We start from the raw sequence: 27,235 nt of genomic DNA, 5'->3' as shown, positions 1-27,235 counted from the left end.
TCTGGCGGTTTTTTTCCTTTTCTACGTTGCTACGTTGTCGTCTTTTTGTTCTTTGAACCTTGCTAGAAGGCAACTCCGATAGAAGCATAACATGACAGGCACGACCTCAGTGACATGGTGGTGGCTGAGCGTAGTTTAATGACCACAGTTAGCCTAAGGCATCCTGCTTTAAGGCAGCCACTTTGGTGGGCACTTATTCGGCTACACATAATCGGCTTTGTGTATCTGCCCCCCTCCCCTCTCCGATATCTGCTCCTCCTATTCGGAGCAGACCTGGAGAGACCTGATTATAATTTTTGTTGATGATTTGTTGATTCCCATTTTTAGGATCGTTTCTCCGAAGTCACCACGGATGGAAGCAGATTAGACCTCTATTCTGAATCGCCTATTGACCAGATCAATAATGTCACTTTTCCTTTTTCGGCAATACTGGACGCCGAAACCACCGTAATGCATGCTGATTCAATTTTGTGGAAGTTATATTATCCTGTTGTTTAGTTAGTTCCCGAAAGCTTACCGCCATTCGTTGTATACTTTTTTGTACGCAATGTAGTGTAGCAATGCAATATAACTGCTCCTCAGAAAAATGCTAACACGGTGTGAGCGATTATTTTATTCGACTTTTAAAAGCCAGTATGTGTGAATTCGGGTAATCCTCTCAAAGAATGACGGATGATGAATGATGTTGCACATAGAAGTACACAGAAAGACACTGGATCGTATAATGGAATTACCCGATGATGAATGATCCCGACTCTTGGTGAGTTCACATCACATTCGAGATGGTGATTCGCTTTGTTATTGATGAAAGCATACTAAACAGAATTTGGAAGAATAAACAGAATTCTTCCAGACTTCCTTCTGCTACACGCCTTGACCAGGGTTCGGTAATACTTTGTAGTGGCACCTCAAGGTAGGTCTATTAAACCATAAAAAAATACAAACATAATGACATAACATAAAAATACGAACAACAAACAGAAAACAACAAAATAAACTAATGTTGGGAAAAGAACGAAGGAATGGGCCCGTCTCTCTGATACTGAGAATCTAACGGAATATAGTTCCTGAATAGAAAGAGAATTTAAAGGACGCTGCGTCCTTTGAAATCTTCAAGGACGTCATGAGAAGTTCTATCTCGTGGAGATTCGAATCGCTCCAGTTTCCGTCGGCGTCGACTGATTTTGTTCATTCTTCCTCTACGCTCTGGTGCAATCCTTCCACCCGGTCCGGGACTTCTCTCGTTTGTTCCGGCATGGGACATACAGCTGCGTGATGGGAACATTCGTGACAGTAGAAGCATGACGCGCTTCTCCTTGGGCATTTTATGCCCTCTCTGCAGTTCTCCTTGAGGCACTTCAGACATTTTCCGCGTTCAACAAGGAAGTGTCTCCTTGTTTCCGCGTCCATTATTGCTATGCAGGAGTCGCTATAGTGCTGTTGGACTACGTCGCAGGACACAGCGTATGATTCCTTGCTCGGATGGTCGTACGTCCATGCGGCTGCACCGGCGTTCCGGGCATGTGGGCAGTTTTTCCAGCTCCTGTAGCATGAAACGGAGGTCATCCCGTTCCTGCTGTGCGTTTCGCAATTCCGCTCTGAGTCGCCGACGTCGTTGCTCTCGTTCTCTGGCTGTATCCCTGCCGGGCGCTTCCGGAGGTACACGACGTTGTGCTCTCGCGGGTTCCACTCGGTCGGCGTTTCTTCTTGCTGGTTCCATTCTGTACGTGGCCATTTGTGCTCGGGCTTGCTGTGCTTCCTGTCCTATCTGCTCTATGACCACGTCCTCACTCGTCTCGTTCGTCTTCAGCTTCACTCTCGTCCCGCCGGCTTCATCCATCCTCTCTAGGACGTCCTCGTCGTTCATCTCTCCTTCCTCCTGTTCTTTTCTCTTTTTTGCTTCAATGTGGGCGGGTTGATTCCTGCTTAAGCGATGCTTGCCTTCTCTGCTGCTCGGTGGTTTGTCCTGCTGATTTTGGATGTCGGTATCCCCTCCCGATTCCTTGGTGGTCTGGGTAGGATGTTGCCTCGTGGTGGGTTGCGTCTGCTCCTTTTTCCCTAAGCTTCCTACCCGCTTGCACCTCCCGGCTCTCTTGCATTCTCGGCTCGACCTGCATTGATTGATCGCATTGCTCGATTGGGAAAGTTTGGCATTTGGCGTCTTCGGCAAGAGTTTCTGTCTGAGATTCCATGTCGGCAATGCCGTTGCCTGGCATGGTCTCCCCCCTGCCCCTGTTCCGGATCGCTGTTCCGAGTGTTAAAAGCAGTTGTTGTTTCGTGTCAATATGTTCGTGAAGGAGGTGATTGCCATCAAAGATCATATCATCGGTGCTGAAGGGTCTGCATCACTGTCCTTAGGAGCGACACTATCTGTTCTTCCAACGACTCCTGCTCGAGCTGATCGGCCATGCTGACCTCGTGAAGGTTCCGATTGAGGATTTGTAGTTCGTCTGCGATGCGTTTCTCTAGGAAGTTTTCCTCCAATTGTATGGAGTGTCCGTTGGCATTGTATGCTGGTATTTGGATTATCTCGTCCCACCAGTCCTGCGTCATGGTGAGAGCCACTAGCATTGGCGTAATTAGTGTCCTTAGCTGCGTCCTGATGATCCGTAGTTCTATCTTTATCTTGTCGCACCACAGACCAAGATAACGTCCTTTGCTCACACGTTGGGATCTAGCCAGGGTGTTCCCAAGGGTCAAAGATTGTACCTGTCCTACAAAGTTAGCTAAGGATGATGAGACGATATCTAATTGCAATACAACCGAAACGATTTGATCACGGAGCTTGTTGGCATCCGGCAGGAATTGAAGAGTAGCTCGAAGTCGTTGCAGTTAATTCCTCAAGTCGTCTTCGAACTCAGGGTCATACGAATCTGGTGACTCGACGTCGCGTTGATCGCTGTCGTCATTGTTCGACGAGTTAGGAGACTCGGCCTGATAGAGTTCTTCATTAGGGTGAGACGTCGTTCTGCGGGTTCGGGCATCGGGAACGTGGGCCGATGCACCATAAACAGAATTTGGTAGAATAAACGGAATTCTTCCGGACTCCCTTCTGCTACACGCCTTGACCAGAGTTCGGTAATACTTTATACAGTGGCACCTCAATTTAAGTCTGTTAAACCATAAAGAAATACAAACATAATGACATAACATAAGAATACGAACAACAAACAAAAAACAACAAAATAAACTAATGTTGGGAAAAGAACGAAGGAATGGGCTCGTCTCTCTAATATTGAGAAACTAACGGAATATGGTTCCTGAACAGAAAGAGAATTTAAAGGACGCTGCGTCCTTTAAAATCTTTAAGGACGTCATGAGAAGTTCTATCTCGTGGAGGTTCCGCGATACATACCAATACTTTTTTGCAGTTTATACCTTCTACTGGCACATTTTTGTGATTGGATGGCTGTAGAGAAGTATAAATATGACAAGATGGAGAAATACGTAAATATGCTTATTTAGAAAGTTTTTCATTGTGTAACTTGTTATATTGTATTATGGTTAATATGTTGCAGCTACTGCATTTATGCTGTTTGTTGTATTTTCCGTGATCTCGTTGTGTTTACACTTGTTAGGAACTAATGGGTATATACTTTAGATTTACATATGCATGCTTGTATTATATGCAAACGTTGTTATGCCGAATTCAGTTATTACGTTGTGTGTTATAGCTACTGTATTCATGTTACCTAATCTGTTTGTAACTTCGTGTGTAGACTTGTTAAGAACTGGTTCTCTATTTTAAGAGTGTATGTGAAGGCATTCATTAAAGTAAGTTCTCATCACATTCTTGTAGAATTTAGAAATGTAGCCTTAAGCTATATTCACTTATTACTGGTTATGCAGATCCTACTTCAGTTTGATATACACGTATGTTTTGTGTGCCTACCTAAATAGCAACATAATCTATTATAACTTTAGGTTTATGTTGATTTTTCAGTCTTCAGAATCATTTCCCTTGAACGCTTCCTCATGAGTAGGATCAGAGTGTGTAAGGTGAAGCTTAATTACACTGACTAGATTATTGGCATTTTAGAGGAATTTTTTAAGTTTTGGTTCTTGTGCGGATGTTTTTGTGCGATATGTTCATTAGTGATTAAATATTTCGAATAGTATACACAATATTTTTAAATTGTGCTACAGTGTAAGAAGATGTTTAAACATTCTTTCCAGTCTGTCAGCGAAGTCGTAGTAAAAACAAATTCTTGATATCCGAATGTTTCAGTATATATTAGCAGTTTTAGGAGTATTAGCACTGACCGCCTTTTCATAGCCACGTTTAGGAACTAAATAACTAAACAGTTCTATTTCAACATATTATTTACTGCATAAAACATTATTGTAATTATAAATGTGTAAATCTAGGAAATAACTATTGTTATCAGAGTTCTTATGTAGTTTGATTTTTTTGTGTCGAAAAGTTCATATGTATATTGTTCAATATTCAACTAATAAATTTTCATTTGGTATTGTGCATAATCAGTGAATCATCCGTATTCCTAAAAGGTGAAATATAGACCCTTTTTCGCCGTTTGAAGGCCCTTTTTCGCAGCTTTGAAGCGTTGCTATCCTCTGCTCATTCATTTCAGAATCTGCTATTACTTCTTTTTCTCCAGATCAAAACAATTGGTTCCATGCATGGCTCTTACATTTGCAAGGTCGCTGAGTTTTTTTTAGTCATTTTTTCCAGTCCTAAGCTCCATCTTGTGTTTGGTTAGACCCTAGAATTCCTTCCGAGTTGTTCTCTGGGAATGAGATCCACGAATTCCCTCTGTTGAACATATCTTCCGATGAAGATGCGCTAGATCTCCAACGGTTTATTTTGCATTGTCGAAGTAAATGGTTGATCTCTTCCGTAGCACTGTGCCACCACTGGAACCGTTGTCCTCACCTTTATTATTGTAATCTTCGTATAATATCGGATAATCCTGTTTCCCTATTGCAAATATGATTCAGTTATAAAACCTAATAGCTATGGAACAACGACAATGAAAGGAAGTATATACACATCGATTTTTTTTCAGATGGGTAAATCCAGGTCAATTCACTAATGGTTTATCATCGTATGAGGATTCATTTTAGTTTTCAGCACACAGAAGGAGGTGGATAGGAATGGGCACTGTAGTTCTCCTGCGATCTGGTCTGCAACACCTCGAGAACGTAGGTCCGCTCAGGTAAAAATAGACAAGGATGGATGTTTGCTGCGATAATTGAGAGTCCCACCGCGAAAGTGTGTGGATGTCATTACATCTACAATATTTGTACCTGCCTATGCAAAAATAGCAATGATGTGTTGCAAGATAATGTTGTAGTAGCAGAGCTAGTAATTCAAATAATTTAATTTGCTCAGACCAAATGCTACTACTAATGTTAAAAAAAATCAAAGTCAAAAACTATAATATATTTCCTATAAACACAGATTTACATTCACATTAAAGTTTAAAGGTATAGTACTTCCCCTAAAAAATCAGGTGATAAACATAAGCATGACATAACATAAACGTTCGCATAAACATTTTTGGCAAATAACATCTTTATTGATATGACTAACCTCATTTCAACAGTCATTTTTGAGAAATTTGAACTGATAACTCCCTTGTAACTTAGGTCAACACTTTAGATTTCATGTGTGCCTTAGAAGACATAATAATTTGCGAGCAACAGTACAAGGAAATACACACATAAGTAATAAATTAGCACATTAAGATCGAGAAGAAACTTGTGGAGAAATTGGAAGAGATCGGACCACAAAACGTTGCAGAAGTGGTGTTTACCGTAGGAAGGTCTACACAAGGGCTCTATCTTCGTATAGAATTTCTTCAACCTAATTCTCAAATAAGCGATTCCTCTAAGGTTGAAACAACCAAAACAAGGGAGATTGGTGTCTCGGTGAGTTCCTATTTTCTTTCAGAAGTAAGTAGTGGCACTTCCACTTGCGACTTTTATTATTCAGCTAGGTGAAATTCTAGTGGTGAAATTAAAATTAATACAGAAATAATTAATAACGTATCAACAGCAACTATGTAAGTGTAGTAGGATTTCTTTCGATACATTGATAGAAAAGCAATAGTTCTTCGCAAACCAACTTAAAAAACCTGCTGAAACCGACAAACGTAGTGGATAGTGCTTAAGCTAAAGCGAGCTAAATAGGGCTAAAGTTCTCGCTCAAAACGCTTCCCTGGGAAAAGTTGTCTTTGTACTCCCAAGAATATGTGTCTTTTCGATTTTCTTCCACAATTCATAAAATCTCATGTCTTTTCGTACTCGGCTTTTAGGAGGGGCTATTTATGCGTAGATGGGCAGTTTCGCTGCAAGGAAATTCAATGTAAAAAATACAAAATTTAGTTTAAAATCCCAGCAAAATTGTGTTGGGCGCAGCCGCATGAGAAAAGTTGCGTACGTTGACGGTCAATTTAGCGCTTCGGAGAAATAAGTCCTGAGCTATTTGCCAGAATAAAGTGAGAACGATAAACAATATCGGCGGAAGCAAGCCCCTTACTAGAACTCGTAACGACAAGAACCATTAACAACGGTTGTCTCCCTTCAGGATCACGAGAAGAAGACCTGTGAAAAGAAGATGGAAGATAAAGGGAGTTACTCATTGACTGCCGCGCTCATGGTCTACACCGCTGAGTAGCAGTACGTGTGAGGGTTCCCTGTTAGTACGCCCGACTGTAGTGGTATCTGTGGATGACATGACAGTACGGGTTTTCGCTGCGACAGCACAGATCGATCATTGGTTGTGGTGGCAACCAAAACCCTCATCCTCTCAGGGTCGGTTAATTGGTACCAGACCTGTCCGGAAAAATAAAAACGCTGGCTTGATACATCGGGTTGCTCCGGGAAGTTATTGTAAGGCTGCTCGCGCGTTCATAAACCTCAAATGATTCTGAATTGAAGAATTGAACTGAACGTGGTGATGGGTTCCAAACGGATTGATTAACGCCGTGTGTTTTATACTTTACCCCTTACACTTCTTGATGGATCGTCTCTAAGAAACTGGCACGTATTCAAGAATGCACCTCACTGGGCAACACCTGTGCAGTATTTTCTCTTCTACTTCAGTGCAAATCGTAGGCCCCAAAATAGCAAAAGTTCGGACTCCAGTTTACTATTTTATCCCTTCTTGAAATAAGGCAGTCCGAGGCTGATGACCAAAGTGCCAAATGCCGAATTGACAAGATCACATATTGATTAAAAAAAACTATTTCTCTCTCTGGAACTATCCCTAAACGGTATGGTTCATATGTAAGCGAATACCGAAGGAAATAGGAACCTCGAGTTTTAGGTTAGATATCAGGAAGAACAAGATTATCCCTTTTCTAAGCTCGGGGTGTTTGAACCGCTAAAAATCTCAATTTTTCTTAATATTTTCCAAGAAAGTACAGAAATCCGATGTGGCAACATGGACGAAATAAGCCTTCTTTTCATTCTATAGCAAATTCAAAGCAAAGCTAGTGACTTCACTAAAATTGAACAAACTATAAAATTTTCAGTGCGTCGGAGAATACGCGGAAGTGGATTTGATTCCAATTACATTGGAAATTTCATTTAAAGCACAAGGCGACAAGTGCGATGCCAGTGTACAGACAGGAACACCGCTACAATTTTAATGACTCTTTTTTTGTTCGCTGCAATTTTTCAAAAACCTGTTCTCTCGAGTTCTGATAATAAAATTTGGTCTAACGAAACCCGTGGGAACAGATGAATTGGAACTAAAGAGGCTTCCTCTATGTTCACCGAAGCGATAACGCCTAAAATAATGAAATTTCAGTAGTTTTGTCAACCCGGAGAGCTGGCAGTATTAAAAGTGGTAGAAAGGAACAAGTGGACTAAACTCCGTAAATCTCGTATTTCTGCCGGTGTGCTCTGCACGAGCATTGAAGAACGAAAGATTATACGGAGATACCTCTGCCTGTGCAGCAGAAGTAGGTATTTTTTTTTCAGAAACTCTATAGAATTAGTCTCTTCTCTATGAAATCAGCCAGAACATGTTCGCTATGCGTACGTATTAGTTCAAAAATTGTGCGCAGGAAGGCTGAAAATACATCACCCTAATGGATCCGGTGAACATCTACAACAATTATTAAAAAGGAAAACTATTTCCGTTTCACTTAGTCTCACTGAGACTCTTCGTTCCAGTCGGGCGCACTAACGGGGAACCCTCACAAGTGAGGGTTAGTAAGCCCGACTGAAACGGATGTCCAGCTCAAAAATGTTCTCCGGTTCCCAGCAACCTTATCATTGAGTACGCTTCATAGCACTACTCTGCCTCTACACAGTGTAGTCACCGGTTTGACGTTCAGAATGGGCCTTGGTTCTATCTGCGTTCCTTTCCCCGAATTCAATACAGATCAAAGAAATTTCTGAAATTTAGTCGCGCAGATATTTAAAATCTCGCGCTTCTTAATGAGGGACTAATTAAGAATACGTGAGAATAATGTCAACCTTACTTTATAAAATCATGCAGTTGTAACAGCGGATCCAGTTTATTCCTTCTTTCATATATGACCGGCTTCTGATGTGTCCAAATAAACAAACAAATGGCTAATGTACGGAAACCTCGAAAAACTTCTTGTTGTGCACATATTACGGGAAGCATGTCACAAAATTGACGACTTCTCAAAGAAAAGTCAAGAGTATCGATGTAGAGAACGATACAATATGCAAAGTACCGTATCGTAAGTAGTTCCTTAGCAGTCCTAATGCTTGAGAGTTTCACGTGTTTAACTTTCACTTCGTGATCTCACAGTTGCCTTTTGGCCTTAAGGGCAAAATTGGCGTGTCTCCATGAATAGATATGGATAGCGGAGCAATTACCGACTGCGAGTGAGATTTTTTCTCGATTACTGGACGATCAATTCCGTCCAGTAATCGAGAAAAAAAAGTGTTAAACTGGATTTTTTGGCAGTTTTTTTCTACGGTGCAACTTATTACGGGTAGTAGGACAACGGCACCAAGCGATTGTGTAGAGGGCTTCTGCTGCTTCATTCATACTGATTGGATTGTGGACGTTGAGAAAACTACTGCTTGTATTCTATATTGCAACGAGTTGTATCGTATCGAACCGGTGGAATCAAGGCTGCCTCACCAGCCCTTTTTTGTATTACCAGTGGGAAATGAATGGAATCACGCTCATATTCATGACCTGTACCGTTACACCCTATCTACTGGTGATGAGTTGGTGACTCAACATCATCAGATTCGTGGTGCACCACCTTTACATAGGCTATTTCGATCTTCAACTTTTGAAAACTAATATGCATCTTGTATTGAACCCATAAGCACAAGAAATCCAAGGTCCCCAACTAATAGAGCTCTCGACATGTTCTCTCTCTTGCACCAAAAGCTACATTCACAGCAACAGCACCGAAAATGAGTCACTATCGGTCACCGAGCGGCAAGGGGAACATTCGCGACTGCTATTATAGCGGTGCTCAAAACTAAAAATATTCGAGTACCTTAATGGGAAGGGACAGAGAATAACGAACAGGATCGATCCAGTCGATTGTTTTTTTCTAATTTTCGTAATATCCTCCGAGAACGTTTGTAATTAATTAAGCCGAGTCAAAATTTTAGTACTTAAAACCTTGAGAGTTTGCGTTTTAAACCTATCCTTAATCGCTCTTACAGTATGACTGACAAGAAACAAACGCGATGACATTTGAAGGAAGGTAATGTCTTTTGCCCAAAAGAAGCTGTTTAAGGAAGCGTACAACTCCGTGAGGAGCAAAGCAGTTTTACTAACTACGAATTTCTTAACTCCGATCGATGTGCACGCTGATCTCCTCCCAGGGACTGCCCATACTTGTTTTTTTTGTTGTTGTTCCACACTGAAGGTCATGATCAATCCTAGAACTGCGCACAAGTTCGTGTCCGACAGTAGTTAGAAAGTTATCTGATGAAATAGGCAGGTAATGAACAATCTTGGGAAAACTAAACAGTTCTCACAACCCCACATACGTCGAAAATCCCCAAATACGAGATCTCAGTAACTTGCAACATACAATACCGCCTTCACTGCATAAAAACGCAGCAACGCGACGCCCCGCCCCTTTTCGGGGACGATTAGAAAAGCGGCGTTCGCATGCCATTGGTGACACTTTGCTACAGTAGTACGCAGACACATGCGTTTGCAGTAGAAATGCAACTTAGCGAAGCCGATTTCCCGAATATTTATTGCTTTTCGAGAGTAATAATATATCCATAGAAATGCACGTGTGTTACGGATACAAATTTCAATTAACATCTAGAAATAGCATGAGGCTTAGAGCTTCCAACGTGTTCCACGGCGACGTGATCATTACTGATCGGTCAAGAATTTGATATTTAAACGACGTATAATGTGACTCATATGACATTTTAAGCGCAACAAGTGTTTCTGTAAATATCACGACAAAAAGCGAAACAAAGAAAAAAAACATGCAAAAATGATGTACATAAAAAAAATAAACTGAACTGAACATCTAACAAGAAGATAAGTCACTTGGGGTACCAGTGGGGAGAGATATAAATCGATTAATCGATTAGATCGGACAGCAGACATACGGGCGGCGATCATCATCGTCATCACATTAAAGAACGAACGGGGAATGGTGGTGCAAGGCGGGGCACAGTGAAACATAAGACAGAATCATCACGCTAAGCTTCTTACTACGAGAACGATATGTATTTATTGATTTTTGTAGTGATTCTGTGGGATCTGAGATGAAAGGTGTAGGAAAGTTCACTCGGTAGACGGCTAGATCCGAAAAACTATTATCTCTATTGAACAAAGTGAGTGAATTGCTATGTGATTGGAGGTGATGAGATAAAGAAGAATACACTATACAGCAAAGCATGGAGAAGACTGATAGACGGAAGAAAAATTCGTTCACAACGCCCGTAAATCCGCCTCCGATGTCTGGAGTGGTGTGGGTGTGCTGACGAAGATTGGATTCTGCTGCGTGCACGGCGTCAGCCCAGTACTGTCGTTCAGGAAATCATTATTCACTGAAATTCATGACGATTAGGATATCCGCCATTCAGGAGGAAGACTTTCTGCTTAGCACTTCCCGATGATTTCACAAAATCGAAATGATTTCCTTGTGTCTCCGTGGAAGATCACTTTGTACTCAGATTTTAACCGTCAGAGATTTTCTTGGAGGTAACTTTCAACGATAAAAAGGTGGTAAAATTGTGATCACGAGACTCTCATTCAATCTCCACAATCCTATACATTTGTAGGTTTCAATCTCGGCAGAATACAGAAGTAGATGCGATATATGTTGGTATTTCAAAAAGATGTGGATCTTAAATACTCGTTTCACTGTCCTCTGCATCGAAACAGCAAAAAATCTCAAAAATTATCAAAATAAACTTAACACAATCATATTTTGTTACCCTGAAGCGATAGTTTGGGCTTTTTTTCGCATTTGTTATTCATTTATTTTATTCACAATAGCCCAGAACGGTATGTTCTGTGGTAGCGCTTTCGAAGGGACAAAGGAATAAAAAACTGCTAACTCACATCCTGGGAATCCCGGTGTATAGTTGTTTGGTGTCGTGTACGGGACGCTACCGGTGTAGGTGATGTTTGACGGCGTTGATAGAGGCACATGATTATTGCCAAGACCGATGCCTTCGAAGTTGATATGGTTTGGACGAGCTATCGTGTCACCATTAAGGTCTGCCAGGGATACGTCTTTTTCTATCTTGGGACACTAAAAGACAGTAGACATTGAATGTTGGGAAGATAAAGAAGCAATAACAGACTTATTCCTTTTTCTTCAATTCCTTAGGATTCTGAACTACGGACTCAACAATGATGACTAAATTTTATTGATCTCTTTACCTTAATGTCGGGCTCAAGGAAGTTGGCATCGGAATGGGCGGGCAGCTGTGGAGCCGGCAAAACTCGTTTCCGGTTCACTTCGATGTTCGGTCGGTAGTCGGAAATAGGATGTGGATTGGTATCTGAAATGTGCTCTAACCACAGTGGTGATCTTCTTAGGGGACTCGTCAGTTGCTCATGGTTTGAGGATCCTCTGCTTAAGGAGCCTGTAGCGTGCTTGACGATATCTGATTTGTTACTGTAGATATGATTCAGAACTTACTGATGCCGTTCATCATAGGCGGCATGGTTGTTCTAATGGCCGGCATGTTTAACAGCGTTTCCCTCTCTTCAACACTCATTTTGCAATCGTGCGAGCGCAAAAAGCTCTCCATCTGCGCCATCTAAACAACGTTTCTTCGAGGAGGCACTGCGGAATGGGCAATGCTTCTGAGAAGCTGATAGTACATATCAAAACGAGGATCAATAAATCGAAAGTGAGGCCAGACGAGCAATACGGTGTCAACAAATAGTATCAAAATTATTTTTTCATTTCTACTTGACCATTTCAAAGAAAAGAGAAGAAATAGTAGGAAAATTTTTTGCTTTTACTTTGGCTCACTGTTACGAAAAGGTTGCATCTGATCATATAGTTTCAGTAAGAAAACACAGTCGACGCAGTCAAAAAAAAAAAAAAAAGAAAAAGAAAAAAAAGAACAAGAAACGACTTTAAACCATTTTTTTAGAGTGGAATCGCCATAATTTTAAAGTTTTTAGTAGCGTTTCAGCTTCGCAGTACCAAGAAAATGTTCAAAATATCCTAACAGTTACACTAAATTCAAAAACATTCAGTTATTGAAACATACGCGACCGACCAATTGGGAAACGTACAAACCTGAGATTTCATCGCTCTAATTTCCAACTCTTTTTTCTCATTCTCTGCTTTGAACTTATCCACTTGCTGAAACAAATCTTACTTTATTAAGACTAGATAAGATAATATAGATAGAGAAAAAGAATAAAAAGATAGAAACCTCTTGAAGATTCGTCATCAAATCCAGACGTCGTTGGCGACATCGCGCCGCGGCTTCCTTGTTCCTTTGGCGTCTCTTGAGCTTCTTGTCTAGTTCCTCTTGATCTTCGATCTCCTGCAAAAATTGTGGCTGCTGCATGTCTTTAAATAACATTTCAATTCAAAAATCGAAAGTGCGCAACGTGGGAGAGGGGGAACAATAGAAAATTGGCGAACTACTGGTTAGACAAACAGGTGCTTTGGCGAATTGTCAGGGACGGACAACAACGGTGGTTGAAATCTTACATTGTGAATTACAGAAAGAGATAGTACCACAATCCAATGGTGTTATAATCTGACCGTTGAAGAAATGAGTAGAAACGAAGTGGCAGAGCCAAGAAATGACCGCACTAGCCTACCGAAGAATACTTCGAGACAGTTCCCAGGAGTGTAGCGTAATAGTGAACAGTCACCACTACGTTTTTCGATGGTTCAACACCATCTAAATCCAATGCAGCATCGCATCCCTTCAAAGTCGATGATTTGCCAATGCATCGGAATATTCCATTGAAATGGTGAACGCCAAGCACTTCATCCCTCATCCTTTATCTCTTAGGTACTGTACCCACGATACAAGCATAACATAACAGATGCTCCCTGCCCCCAAAATTCAAAACGCCATAGTGACGTTCCCTTCTAATTCCACCGACTCTATCTCTAGAATTCCAGCCTGATCGAGATCATAAGGTCGCAGGTCCATGTACAAACAAGACGTGATGAGTCACTGTGGGCATTACCTCCCTTAACCAACAAAGAATCTCACGGTCAACGCTTCTAAATATACAACATTTTGCAAATCCTCATGTCTAGACAAATTCCTCCAGCACCGCATATCTTAGCAGGTCGTTAACGGTTGAATTACATGTGTACAAGGTCAGAGTTCGTTAGGGTTATTCTAACTCAGTCTTTGAAATGTCCGTGCATGTCCACGCTTGTACCGAAATCTATGCAAAAGTTCCATGCGTTGAGTCATCACCGAATGCGCACAACAGATTGTGATCGTCACGGATTAGACGTTTTCCTTATTTATATCGAAGACGATCTGACTTTGCATGAGTCAGTGTGCGCGTCAAAAACCAGTTTTATAGTATGACACGATCCAGAAGACCAAACGAAGCCTACGGTTAGGGAATATCTCTTGTGGGGCTTTGAAGGAGAAATCCTAATCAATAAACATCAGAAATGTGGCGATAAGCGAGCAAGTCAAAACCGACTTGTGCAGCTTCAAGTGAGCACTAGGACGGAAACTGACGACAGCAGGCACAAAGCGCTACAGAAATTGTACCAGGGAAGATGAGCTGCTGCACCCTATCAGTTATCTTCGCAGTTGCAAAATAGGGACTTTTTAAAAATGACATTACTAGTGAGAGAAAAATTCGAAGCAAATCCATGGAAACTTCTTTCAAAAATCTCGGGTGCACGAAAGTAATTTGGAAGATCAAAAAGAACGCAATTATCGGAATTCAAACATAATCTGCAAACAGAAAAAAAACGAGTGAACACTTTTTTGTATTTTCTCTCTTTGTAGAAGATTGTGAGCGTGAAAGAACTGACGCAAGAAAAGACAACGATGATTCACGTAAACTGCTATTTGCGGTCGGAACTTCACGCATACCAGACTGTGTAAATGATGCTACGGATGATCTCTGAATGCGGAAACCTGAACAAGGTCTTGCGGTTAGTCAAAAAGAATACTAACATGAACTAGCGGAGGTGTTTGGAGAGATCAGGAGGAGGTAGCCCTCACTCAGGAGTGTGGGAGTATGCGGAAGCTCTCTTAACGTTCATTTACATAACAGAAGCGCTGAATGAGTCGTGACACGTTGCTAGTGTTGCTTTCTGAGTTTAATTTAATAAATATTATTAAAATCCCAATAACGTTAGAATAATTTACACATAAAGCGATCTTGAAATTCGAGATTACAACCGAACAATAGGAAAAACCACCAAAAGAAAAAAATCATACCGGTCCCATTTCGAATTCCTTGGGTCGTCGTCCACCGGTCTTCCTCGCTCCTCCCATGTACTGCGGGTTCAAGTCGTACTGCAGCGGCCCTCGCGGGTATCCAAATCCGGGCGGAGCGAGCGGGTTTAGACGATTGCCTGCAATTTTCGTAATGAGGTCCCCAAGTGATTTTGGCAACCCAAAATTTCGCTCATATCAACTTGTACTTAACTAACTTAGATGACTTCTCCCAACAGAAAAGCGTTTAGAAAAGAAAGAGTAAGACAAGAACGTAGAAGATTCCATTCGCACATTAGACGAAAAAAGTTCATGTACAAATGGGAAATAGTAGAGGAGATGAAACGTACGAAGTGATGAGAGTACAGTTTTACTTGCACCACAGAGTGCAACCTTATTAAGAAAAATTAATGTGAATATACGTGGAAAGATGTGTGTAAATATAAAAACAAAGAATCAGAACAGTACCTATCGCAGGATTCCCAATCGGCGATGTAAGCGGTGGTGCAAGCGTCGAAGAACAGCTGGAGTCCGCTGGTGAAGGCTGCGTGAACTAAAAACACAAAATTAGAAAGTAAAAACGTATAAGCGTACATCTGAAACGCTGCAGAAAGCCTTCCCCAATAGGTTTTGCAAGGTCACAGCTGACCGATCGAGCGTCTTCTTATTGCATGCGCTTCTTGATAAATTCTAATTAGATCGCTGATTCCGCAGTAACGAATGGAAACTAATTGAAAAACCATAAGCAGACATTAGACGAGGTCCATCTATGTGAAAAAACGTTAACGTAGTTCTCTAGCACTGATTTATTGAAAACAGATAAATGTTAGCATAAAACTTGGAAAAGAGCATAGGATAGTATGAATGTGAATTTTCGGCTTAGCACTCCTATTCTTGTTCTTTTAATGCCATTGTCTTCAAATAAGAATGGGAAAGAAAGGAATGAGATATCAAACTTTACGGACGCAATGGTCGAACCGCAACGCTACAGTAATCCTTCAGGAGTCCAAGATGTTGAGCAAATAGTCACGAGCGGCGACGGCGTTAAGTGCGCGCGATTTTCAATTGATAGGATCGGTACTTTTGTTGCTTTGACAGAATCGATGTGTATTCTTCTTATAGCGAAGTTCAAACCCTAGCAACCCACATTTCACCGCGTTAATGCTTAGCAGGATCGAAATGTTTTCGACAATGCAAACAATAGAAAAAAATCTCTTCAAGAGAGAAAATCTCCTCACGCAGCATGATGGACGTTGCTGATAACTGCAACTGGGACGTTGATCGTCGTCGTAAGGATGTCGTGACATGGATAGTACTAATCGAACAGAGAATAGACTTGTAATACAGAGGTAGATCACCACTGATTTATCCAGATTAATCAATAAGTACACAATATGCTTTGGTCGGGAGGAAAGGGTCGACCAGCTCCAACTATGACTCAACGCTACAAATACCATACGCGTGGGGGTGGGGCGACAGGAGAAAGTGGCAGTGAAATCGCCAAACCCGCAGCCGATGGTGGAGCAAAGTACGGAAGGGTGCGAAGCTGGGTGTTAAACCTCTACGTCATGAGAATAACCCAAATTTAGAACATCTTTTCGAACCTGACTGAAAAATAATGAACTGGTATACAGAAAAACTCGCTGCCAGATAAATTCTGCTACAAAATTGGGTTTTTTGGCAAAGAGTATTTAATTTTACCACAACCTAAAAAAGTTAACGCCATTCCGCGATATTTGTTCCAAAGGTTTCAATGAGTCATCCTCAAACTCTTTACAAAACCAGACTAGGCAGGGCGACTGTCTTTAAATTTTGGATTACTGGCAATTGTTCATCAAAAAAATTCTTGTGAATGCAACTGGGTTGCAGAAGACATCACTACCAAGATTGTAAACGTTATACGCATGCGTCAACGCATGCGCACCGTCATCAAGGTGCAACCAATAACGTCGAACGTTTTATACCAATTTCATACTTCTTGATTTTTGTAACTGGTGTGAAATGAAATGTAAAATGTTACCAGCAGCGCCTATCGCCCGTCATCAACGTTCAAAACTACTGCGACTGCCAATCCGAAATTAAAAAAAAGCTAATATGGGAAAAAGGATTAAGGCAACGATTAATGTTCAAGCCGTGTAAGGCTAATTCTTGGGAACACCAAAAAAGTAAGAATTTTCACAAAAGCCTAACGGAATTCGGATATTTGGAATCTTCTTCTTCCCAGTAGCGTTCTTCCCTGATAATACATTTAGATATTCCCTTGCAAAACATGTTGCCACTAAGAAAGCTCACCAACAGGTCCTTAAGCAGATATGGGAACTGCCCCTAAAATCTTCCTATTCTCTACATCAAATCTGTCACTAAAAGAACTAAATTTTGCAAAAAAAGCCTCAAAAATGTCGAATGTACGTGTTAATTCGCATATAAAACAGCAAAGCACTGGAGCAGCGGACAATTTTTTCTCTTACATTAGTCATTATGTTCAGATAAAACTTTATAAATGTTTGCTGTTGCGAAATACGGGTACGTCGTTTGAACGTGAGGGGAACAGCGCGTAGGGCCGTAGACAAAACAGGTGGAAGAAAACCATGCAAGCGAGAGGGAAAGGGTCACGGCAGATCAGGAAAATCGTGGTTTCAGGATGTTATCAGAAGCTTGTATTCGACAGAAAAGCGTTCCGATAAAAATTGGAGCATGTGGGCGGAAAGGGCAACATTTCCGCTGTCGCCTTGACAGAAACGACGCGTAACAATATCAGTGATGGCTTTGATCGAAGTAAACACTTATGGTTACAACATCAGAGTACGGTGCTACGCCCCACTATCTGCAGCCATTGGAACGAAGATTTCGTTTCGCTCAAAATTAAGTCGAATAAAATGGTCCACTTCTACATCTTAAGCAGAAAAAGAGTTTTTTCGTATTACACTAGCATTACACCCGATTTTAAGTTATTCACCAAAAAGTAAACCTCAGGGTCGCTGAATCCGGCTGCAAATAATGTGTCCATCTGTACTAAAAATATTAGCGCAGGAATGCTTGAGGAATCACAGCTGACCCTCTTAAATACCTATAGTAAAGGTTGAACAACCCACGATTACCTAACAGGATACGCAATGGCAGGATTACATACCAAGAAGCAAGAAACCAAATGCTTCGCAGGAGGACACTTCTTGTAGGATATTCCTCCATTGCTGCTGGTGTACTCCGCCGTCGCCGCCACTAGCGATTTCATTTCAACAAATGATAGGTACTGATTATCCTTAGTAGAAGAATCCCGATGATCGTTGCGATTCATGTCAATTACCGTTCCCATAACTTAAAATCAGATGCAAGAGTTTTTCCCTTGAGATCTGAAAAAGAGGAGAATACAGATGCACACTGTAATGTCCACTTTTTCATCAAAACTACAATGTTGCCGTCGGGAACGTAAATTGTACAAAATTTTACTTTTAAGTGACATGCGTTGGCGCCAAACAAAAAAAATGAGGTGTTTGTTTATTTTAATAGGTAAATAGTTGTTGTAGAGTGGACGATGAATGAAAACCAGCGATTTCATAGCAGTCGCACGTTCCGATTCAACTTGTTCAAGCCAAAAAGAAGAGGTTTGACGTTCGCTTTCGATTAATTTGTACAAAATGAATAAAAGCTGTTAACAATAGTGTGAACTGGATCGCGATATGACAACTGCACAGGTCATTCCGTTGCTTAAAGTTAAAGGATAAAGTTTCTGGCGTTAATCAATCCGCTCGGGATGCGCCCCCACGTTCACTTGAATTCAGAATCGTTTGAGGTTCACGAACGTGAAACTGGCCTATACAATGACTTGCGGTGGCTAGCCGATGTGTCAAGTCAGTGTTTTTATCCTCTCAGACAAGTCTGGTACCAATTTATCGACCCCGGAGGGATGAAAGGCTTGGTGAGCACTAGGACGGATTCGAACCTCCGATCGATTGTGCAGGAAGCGGACCCTCTAACGGCTACGCTACACCACTACACCCGCCGCGTTCCGTTGCATACAATACACAAACTATTAAAATCATCCACCTCACTTCCCCAGTTTAAGCCACTACATAAAAGCAGGAGCTAGGCGCTGCTCCAGTCTTTTTTCCCGGAGGAATCACTGGACTTACGTAAAATTGCGCAGCAGTTGCGCCTGCGTAGTGAATGCTTGCATGTTTCCGTGTGGAATCAAGTAAGAAAATGAAACGAGTCGCACGTTCTGAGAATTAGTGAGTCGCGTTACTCAGTACAAGTCAGTATTAAAAGACAAATATAAGCTATCCAGAATCTCCAGACTCGCTCGGTCTCTTTTTATGCACAAATCTCGATCACTGCACGTCTTCAAAAGCATCTTTCGTCTTTAAAGAAGCATAAGCAAATAGAAATGAAATTACATCAGAAATCTCAATGATAGAGTCCAAAGATAAAAGGAGAGGAACTGCGGAAAGTTCACATGGTGATACTTTTCTGGAGAAGCTCAGATTCTTTCGCTTCAACAATACCTCAGAAGTAATTAACAACTACACAGGCGAGAACGACTGTCTACAGATCTTCATTAACTCACCGTTCATTTCCATCAAACTTTTGAATATCGATTCTGTTGATAGGCAACTGCTCACCAACAAGGCGCAAGATATGCCGACACTGCCAAAATAAAAACTGAGTCATAATGTTTCGCCCCAGTAAGCAAACGAGAACGCTAACGGCAAGAACGCGACGCAGTGCACGTACATAGCGTTGCGTTACGAAACTCAGCGAAGTGGCCCCGCTGTGAACTTAAGATGAGTCGTCGTTATCACTGGAGAAGCGTAAGCAAGTTATTCAACGAAAAGAGCTGGACAAATACTAACAGATCTTTGGAATTCCCAACAGTTCTTCAAATTTTCATCGCAAGCACGCTCCAAAATGACCTGCTAAATGTCATGAAAGAGCACAGCTGTAGCTTTTCTTGTTAAGAATCTACGACGAGTACGCATGAGATAAAAACTTTGCAGGATTTCTTCACGAGAATCTGATCCTACGAATCCTTTGCCTACACATATAAATCCAATCATTCAAAAACTGATAATTCCAAAAATGAGAATGCTACGAGGACACCGGCACACCAGTTGGGGACTACCATATTATTAGAAATATAAGTCTCTAACGATTTCTCAACTAACAGTAACAATGCCAAATATCTGACGGAGCGTGAATTTTTCAAACGGATGTGATGGATTGATATTTCTGAAACACTGACATCCTTTTCTTGTAAGCAAACATGAGCGCATAGGAAGATCATACCCAGTCAATTCGCGATTTCAATTTCTGAAGAAATAATTTGAAAACATAATCCAGTTTGGAGATCCTGACTACCTATAAGGTCCACTATAAGGTTCACGTGATTTCCAATCACCAAGATTATTGTGTAGCAGAAAAGCACCACTTCGTGGGCTGTTTTTAGAACTTTAGAACTTCCTGAAGTTGACATAACGTTAAGATGAATGGCTTGGAGTGGATGTTGAGAACAGTACATCTGTGGCTTACTATCGTTTTAACTATTGACTATAAAGGATAAAGGAGAAAGTCTTTTGCGTTAATCAATCCGCTTGGGATGCGCCCCCACGTTCACTTCAATTCAGAATCGTTTGAGGTTCATGAACGTGTAACTGGCCTATACAACGACTTGCGGTGGCTAGCCGATGTGTCAAGTCAGTGTCTTTGCCCTTCCGGACAAGTATGTTTCCAATTTATCGACCCCGGAGGGATGAAAGGCTTGGTGAGCACTAGGACGGATTCGAACCTCCGATCGATTGTGCAGGAAGCGGACCCTCTAACGGCTACGCTACACCACTACACCCGCCGCGTTCCGTTGCATACAATACACAAACTATTAAAATCATCCACCTCACTTCCCCAGTTTAAGCCACGCCACTAAAAGCAGGAGCTAGGCGCTGCTCCAGTCTTTTTTTCCGGAGGAATCACTGGACTTACGTAAAATTGCGCAGCAGTTGCGTCTACGTAGTGAATGCTTGCATGTTTCCGTGTGGAATCAAGTAAGAAAATGAAACGAGTCGCACGTTCTGAGAATTAGTGAGTCGCGTTACTCAGTACAAGTCAGTATTAAAAGACAAATATAAGCTATCCAGAATCTCCAGACTCGCTCGGTCTCTTTTTATGCACAAATCTCGATCACTGCACGTCTTCAAAAGCATCTTTCGTCTTTAAAGAAGCATAAGCAAATAGAAATGAAATTACATCAGAAATCTCAATGATAGAGTCCAAAGATAAAAGGAGAGGAACTGTGGAAAGTTCACATGGTGACACTTTTCCGGAGGAGCTCAGATTCTTTCGCTTCAACAATACGTCAAGAGCGTTGAAGTAGTTCACAATTACACAGGGTAGAACGACTGTCTACAGATCTTCATTAACTCACCGTTCATTTCCATCAAACATTTGAATATCGATTCTGTTGATAGGCAACTGCTCACCAACAAGGCGCAAGATGTGCCGACGCTGCCAAAATAAAAACTGAGTCATAATGTTTCGCCCCAGTAAGCAAACGAGAACGCTAACGGCAAGAACGCGACGCAGTGCACGTACATAGCGTTGCGTTACGAAACTCAGCGAAGTGGCCCCGCTGTGAACTTAAGATGAGTCGTCGTTATCACTGGAGAAGCGTAAGCAAGTTATTCAACGAAAAGAGCTGGACAAATACTAACAGATCTTTGGAATTCCCAACAGTTCTTCAAATTTTCATCGCAAGCACGCTCCAAAATGACCTGCTAAATGTCATGAAAGAGCACAGCTGTAGCTTTTCTTGTTAAGAATCTACGACGAGTACGCATGAGATAAAAACTTTGCAGGATTTCTTCACGAGAATCTGATCCTACGAATCCTTTGCCTACACATATAAATCCAATCATTCAAAAACTGATAATTCCAAAAATGAGAATGCTACGAGGACACCGGCACACCAGTTGGGGACTACCATATTATTAGAAATATAAGTCTCTAACGATTTCTCAACTAACAGTAACAATGCCAAATATCTGACGGAGCGTGAATTTTTCAAACGGATGTGATGGATTGATATTTCTGAAACACTGACATCCTTTTCTTGTAAGCAAACATGAGCGCATAGGAAGATCATACCCAGTCAATTCGCGATTTCAATTTCTGAAGAAATAATTTGAAAACATAATCCAGTTTGGAGATCCTGACTACCTATAAGGTCCACTATAAGGTTCACGTGATTTCCAATCACCAAGATTATTGTGTAGCAGAAAAGCACCACTTCGTGGGCTGTTTTTAGAACTTTTAGAACTTCCTGAAGTTGACATAACGTTAAGATGAATGGCTTGGAGTGGATGTTGAGAACAGTACATCTGTGGCTTACTATCGTTTTAACTATTGACTATAAAGGATAAAGGAGAAAGTCTTTTGCGTTAATCAATCCGCTTGGGATGCGCCCCCACGTTCACTTCAATTCAGAATCGTTTGAGGTTCATGAACGTGTAACTGGCCTATACAACGACTTGCGGTGGCTAGCCGATGTGTCAAGTCAGTGTCTTTGCCCTTCCGGACAAGTATGTTTCCAATTTATCGACCCCGGAGGGATGAAAGGCTTGGGGAGCACTAGAGCGGATTCGTGAAGAAAGCGGAACCTCTAACCGCCACACTACACCCTCCCCACTATTGACTATAACTATTTATTGACCATAACTATTATAGACCTAATAAGTTGGAAGTGTTTTTATTTAGGAACTGTAGTTGTGTTATGTCGTAGCTAAAGCATAAAAAAAGAACCGACCGACAGCAATATCACTGTTGTGGATTATAATGGATTAAAGGCATCACCCCACGAATCGGAGGTGGTGCAGATTTCAGGAGATTTCAGGAGATTTGCAGATTTTTTCCTTTTCTATTGCCAAAAAATTCCTTTGCTAGAAATCTGAGAACACCAAAAGTAGGAGTATGCACCTGTCTAAAACTTATTTTTCATAATGTTCTCCTAAGCTACAGACATTTCTGTTGTGAGACGTTTGTAAATTGGCATGAGCGAATTTCTTTTGTTCCATCCAGTATTCAAATGAAAAGCATTTTTAAAAAAAGTGTTTCTGAGAGACTTAAAGGCATCACCCCACGAATCTGAGGTGGTGCAGATTTCAGGTGGAGTATTCTTATAGGGGATAGTAGATTAAGGAGAGGGGGTGATTCCGTCCATTTCTTCCGAATTGCCGTAAAAAACGGCCAGGAAGATACGGCTTCGGGCGTTCTGGCGCATTATTTTCTACAAGGAGTTCGACTGGAGCGCGCCAGCCTTGTGCGGCGCCGCATCTTCCGGGCCGTTTTTTCGGCAATTAGGAAGAAATGGACGAAATCACCCTTCTCTCCATAACCTACTATCCCCTATAAGAATACTCCGCCTCAAATCTGCACCACCTCCGATTCGTGAGGTGATGCCTTTAAGACATGTTGAACTGTGTGATCTTTGTGTATAATGCGATGGGTTCCTCAATACGACTGTTTTTTCAGTTACTAGATGTCAGATTAACATAGTCTAACTGTTAGCGACACAAAACAGTATAACCACTGTAATATGCACGCATTCATGTGTACATATAATTGTGAACTGCACAACCAAGCAAAGAGGTCGCCCACGTGATCCAAAACTAATCCGCTTGATCCGTTTGATCTCGAAAGAACATATTAGCGTAGCTGGATTCCTTAAGGTGCGCAAAGTGTTTAGTAGGTCTTATCGTTTACAACTCATCAATTATGAACCTATGACAAACAAAAAAAGAACTAACTTCACACCAAAAAAATAACAGCTCATTGTTGAACCGTTGTATCTACAGAAGAAGGATCTGTACCTTTAAAAATAGATTTATTGTGTTACATTCAAGTTCGAGATGTTTTGCGCTGGATATAAAGAAGGACAGTGACAAACTACTGCACTGTACAGTATTAAGATACGTGAGTAATCCTAATAAATTAGAAATATGAAATGAAATGAAACGTTTGTTTACATTTAGTCCAATTCAGGAGAACAATTAGGAAAAAACAAACATTGGTTTTTTTTTCTAAACAATAAAGTAGATTGAATTCTTGAGTAACGTTCGTTATGAGCGTAACCACTGTTTTTCGTAATTAGTCCTCTCCTACGAGGCATTTTCTTTAAAGTAAAAGGAACGTAAGCATGATACGGTAGATGCCGAGTTGTTGATTATACGGAATGAGGCTAAGTGTCTTATAAAAGGATGCCGCTTACGGTGATAGCATCAAAAACAAGCGGCTGACAAAACCGTAGGTTAATTCATTCTATTACTCAGTAAACGCAAAGGCCTTGAATATGGGAAGTAAATAATTATGCGTTCACCGTTACTATACATACTCGGTGGGATTGATCGAAAGAGGAAGTTCCGGTGTGAGGTTATTGTAGATGTTTTGAGTCATCAAGATGAAGATTAACCGGGAACTGCAAAAAAGTCTTCTAAGAACAAGAAACAGTGAGACAGTAGGTCTACTGCTGAAATGTCAAAGTGTGCTGAGCATCGGGTCTTCCAGGCTACTCTACACATTCTTTCGAGAACATCCTTGCGTTTCATACTTCATGCCGGAATAGAAATTGGGCTGCAGGTGTGCCGAAAGTCCAAGAGATACATTAAAGGATAGATGGAAGAGTGCTTTTGAATGAAGCTTGTTCGTCCAGATGTTATCTCTTCAAAAATAATTGGGCAGCTTTAAGTCAGAAGCAAGACCGCTTTTTAGAATAATTTTCAAATAATGTGAAATTCTCACTTAGGACTATTCTGCTCCCAGAGATTCTTAGAACAACATATCCAACCATAAGTTCATTCCTGACATAGACGATTTTCACAAAGCATTAAGCTGTGTGAGTAACTTCATTGAAATTATCTTTCTAGTTTATTCCTAGATTTGTTGGGAAAAATATTGTGTACATCACGGACAGCCAATTTCCCTGCATTCGTTATTGCGTCTGAACTAAAAATTGCATCAACGGATCGCGCATTACAGTATATTTGATGCTGCAAATGATAACGCCATCCGCAAAGCGTATCCATACCGTAATCCCCTTTCAAAACGCATAATTTACAAATCTGAGAGGGACTGTAACCGTCTCGAAATGGAGAAGTTTCATGCGGCGATGCCAAACTAAAAAGGTCCATAGTTATGGCCCGTAACGAGCAATCAATAAAAAGGTCAGGCTTGAAACTTGGAGGGATGATCATAAAATAGGGCAATAATCGCAGCTTGTCTCGAGTGCAAACATTATAAAACAGCCCCATCGCCGGAAATGAAGGTGGGTGGGTTCAAATCACTCCGTCGGCTACAAGACTAAAGGTTTACGGTTGAATCGCTTAGCACTTTACGAACGACTACGGACTGCGGAATGAAAGCAACTAGAACTATTCGAGATTGGAAAATTGAAAAGATATAGATAAAGAGGCAAGAAAAATAATTCGGAGAAGTGTATGTGGACAGGCGAATAGGTAGAGGGATCCGAGTATGGCTGATAAATACCATGATAAATAAGAAATAAGAAGTGCAATAAATAAATAACGGAGAAGTTAACGAAGTAGAAGCACAAAGAAAGGTAAATGTATTAACAGCGCCGATCCTTTTTAGGTTTCAATTATTGAAGCGAATAAATCTTATACAAGACTTACACAAAAGTCCATACTATGTACTTCGCAGTCTGTCTACAACGGCAAGATCAATTCAAAATTCTTATCAGCTTTCCAAGGTGCTAACCCGAGAAAGGTGACACGGAACTGGGACAAGCCGACAACAACATCAAACCAAAGTAAATAAGTAATCAATGGATTTTCGCAGCTGCTGTTGATCTGAAGTTCGGTGTGAACTGCTGTATCTGTGAGTGATTGCTACTAAAGGAACAAGTAATTGGCCATACATAAGAACATACAATTACTCGGTTGAGTGGAAAAATCCTGACGAGTACACCCAAGAACTCAAAATAAGCGATTTTGGCCGCACTGCTTAAAGCGAAAATATGAAAACTGGCACGCTTCGTTTCCAAGAAAATGTAGAAGCATCGGTGAATCGTTCGCTGTGTAGCTCCCTGACGTCAGACAAATTCTCTAGAGGTCTAAAGAGGTGGTAAAATAACACAAGGAAAAACCGTATTCTAACTGTAACCGCCACTCGCATTCAAAGAATATTCTGGAAGTTTTCCCAGGAGGAACCTAGTCGCTATTTGCGTAAAACACTAGCACCAACCAAAAAAAAATGCGGAACCGCTGTGATGTAGTGATAACGATATAGTAGGAGAAAATAGATTTTAATCGCCTCTACTGTAATTTTCAGCTAACTTTATACACGATGTAGCAACAGTCGTATGCACGGACCGAACAAATGGCTCCAGCACCTTCAAGTGGATTACGTGCGCTTCACTACTGCAAGAGGAAGTCATTAAGTCTAGGAGGTGAGGAAAATGTATTACAAAACTAGCAGAAAATAGCGCAGAATATAAGCCTGATTGCATGGAAGAGGAGTTGCCCCAAAATATTGTTTAAAATAAGCAGAACATTTGCTCCCTTCCTATCAAATTAAATTGAAGTACTCGTTGAAGACTACTTGTTTATTGGTCAGGAATGGCTACTATTATGACGACTTACGCGACGTAGTGCAATATATCAGCAGTAGGCGGAAACATGGATTATAGAAGATGAGAAACATATAGTAGACGTACAAATGCCTACCATTCCTAGTTGATTCCAATCCCCAAATAGAAAGGGAATAGGATAGGTCGGATAGGCATTCGGCACTACCGCAGGAGACGCGAGGCCGTAGTAGGAGGCCGAAGCCGCGTAGCTAGCCTCGTCTGGTTCATCAGGGAGATCTGGCTGGCGCACGATCACACTCTGGTGCTGCTGCTGAGATTGCGTAGACTGCTGCTGTTGTGGTGGTGGCGGTGGTGGTGCTGGGCCCTGGTAGAACTGCTGATCGGGGCCGTTGGCAAACATGAGTAAGTGAAGATGATTAAGGGATTCGAGTCAGCAGGCAACGAGTGACTGAGCCAGTGACGGAGCCAGTGATTCGACGACGGCGACGACGACTCCCTCCGTTCCCTTCTGACGACGACGTCTAATATCGATAACAATCGCCAATGGATTGATCGCACGCTTCAGTCGCCGTTACAGTATCCGCGCACGCATTTGCGCCGCCCACACCGTACAGTCGTCTGGATACAGGCGAGATAGTGTGGATGGAGCGGAGTGCGATGGTGAAGATTATCGTGTCGTGGATACAATGATATGTAGAGATGCCGCCTTCCCGAAAATCCTTCCGCTAAATATGGCAAAGCACACAAAGATACACAAGTGAAGGCGTGAATAATCGTGAACTTCTCTCATAGCAC

At 41.4% G+C, this 27,235-nt stretch overlaps 7 protein-coding genes across 10 annotated transcripts in view; 1 reads left to right on the top strand and 6 right to left on the bottom strand.

The window, feature by feature from the left end:
• Nucleotides 1–1,084: 1,084 nt before the first annotated feature.
• On the bottom strand, nt 1,085–1,366 carry RB195_015030 (uncharacterized protein; the record flags this gene model as incomplete). Its single annotated transcript, XM_064205546.1, has 1 exon — nt 1,085–1,366. One exon carries the CDS (start codon nt 1,364–1,366, stop codon nt 1,085–1,087), a length of 282 nt encoding a protein of 93 aa, XP_064061427.1.
• Nucleotides 1,367–1,429: 63 nt separating this feature from the next.
• On the bottom strand, nt 1,430–1,867 carry RB195_015029 (uncharacterized protein; the record flags this gene model as incomplete). Its single annotated transcript, XM_013453493.2, has 1 exon — nt 1,430–1,867. One exon carries the CDS (start codon nt 1,865–1,867, stop codon nt 1,430–1,432), a length of 438 nt encoding a protein of 145 aa, XP_013308947.2.
• A 34-nt stretch (nt 1,868–1,901) lies between these two features.
• RB195_015028 (uncharacterized protein) lies at nt 1,902–2,216 on the bottom strand (the record flags this gene model as incomplete). Its single annotated transcript, XM_064205545.1, has 1 exon — nt 1,902–2,216. The coding sequence occupies one exon, from the start codon at nt 2,214–2,216 to the stop codon at nt 1,902–1,904; it is 315 nt and encodes a 104-aa protein (XP_064061426.1).
• A 69-nt stretch (nt 2,217–2,285) lies between these two features.
• RB195_015026 (uncharacterized protein) lies at nt 2,286–7,616 on the top strand (the record flags this gene model as incomplete). Of its 2 annotated transcripts, XM_064205543.1 has the most annotated exons (5): nt 2,286–2,338; nt 5,028–5,041; nt 5,093–5,163; nt 5,710–5,892; nt 7,500–7,616. In XM_064205543.1, 5 exons carry the CDS (start codon nt 2,286–2,288, stop codon nt 7,614–7,616), a joined length of 438 nt encoding a protein of 145 aa, XP_064061423.1. The 2 variants fall into 2 exon arrangements, with proteins under 2 accessions (XP_064061423.1, XP_064061424.1); XM_064205542.1 differs by lacking the exon at nt 2,286–2,338 and having other exon boundaries at nt 5,093–5,177.
• RB195_015027 (uncharacterized protein) lies at nt 2,323–2,571 on the bottom strand (the record flags this gene model as incomplete). Its single annotated transcript, XM_064205544.1, has 1 exon — nt 2,323–2,571. One exon carries the CDS (start codon nt 2,569–2,571, stop codon nt 2,323–2,325), a length of 249 nt encoding a protein of 82 aa, XP_064061425.1.
• A 2,375-nt stretch (nt 7,617–9,991) lies between the features above and the next one.
• On the bottom strand, nt 9,992–10,252 carry RB195_015025 (uncharacterized protein; the record flags this gene model as incomplete). Its single annotated transcript, XM_064205541.1, has 1 exon — nt 9,992–10,252. One exon carries the CDS (start codon nt 10,250–10,252, stop codon nt 9,992–9,994), a length of 261 nt encoding a protein of 86 aa, XP_064061422.1.
• A 624-nt stretch (nt 10,253–10,876) lies between these two features.
• Nucleotides 10,877–27,235, bottom strand: part of RB195_015024 (uncharacterized protein) — a gene marked incomplete at both ends in the record, with an annotated part of 40,263 nt that continues 23,904 nt past the window's right edge. Inside the window, 9 exons of one of the 3 annotated variants that reach the window (XM_064205538.1) lie at nt 10,877–10,995; nt 11,513–11,705; nt 11,837–11,958; nt 12,099–12,219; nt 12,711–12,776; nt 12,850–12,963; nt 14,854–14,990; nt 15,319–15,403; nt 26,577–26,840. In XM_064205538.1, the coding sequence (XP_064061420.1) occupies nt 10,877–10,995; nt 11,513–11,705; nt 11,837–11,958; nt 12,099–12,219; nt 12,711–12,776; nt 12,850–12,963; nt 14,854–14,990; nt 15,319–15,403; nt 26,577–26,840 (1,221 nt within the window). Of the gene's footprint in view, nt 10,996–11,512; nt 11,706–11,836; nt 11,959–12,098; nt 12,220–12,710; nt 12,777–12,849; nt 12,964–14,853; nt 14,991–15,318; nt 15,404–26,510; nt 26,841–27,235 lie in introns of those variants that run through there. The other 2 variants (XM_064205540.1, XM_064205539.1) reach the window with 2 other exon arrangements.

This window comes from Necator americanus, chromosome V (assembly GCF_031761385.1).
Source record: "Necator americanus strain Aroian chromosome V, whole genome shotgun sequence".
Classification (NCBI taxonomy): Eukaryota; Metazoa; Nematoda; class Chromadorea; order Rhabditida; family Ancylostomatidae; genus Necator; species Necator americanus.
The sequence above is the reverse complement of the archived record's forward strand: the minus strand, read 5'-3'. Positions and strand labels throughout refer to the sequence as shown.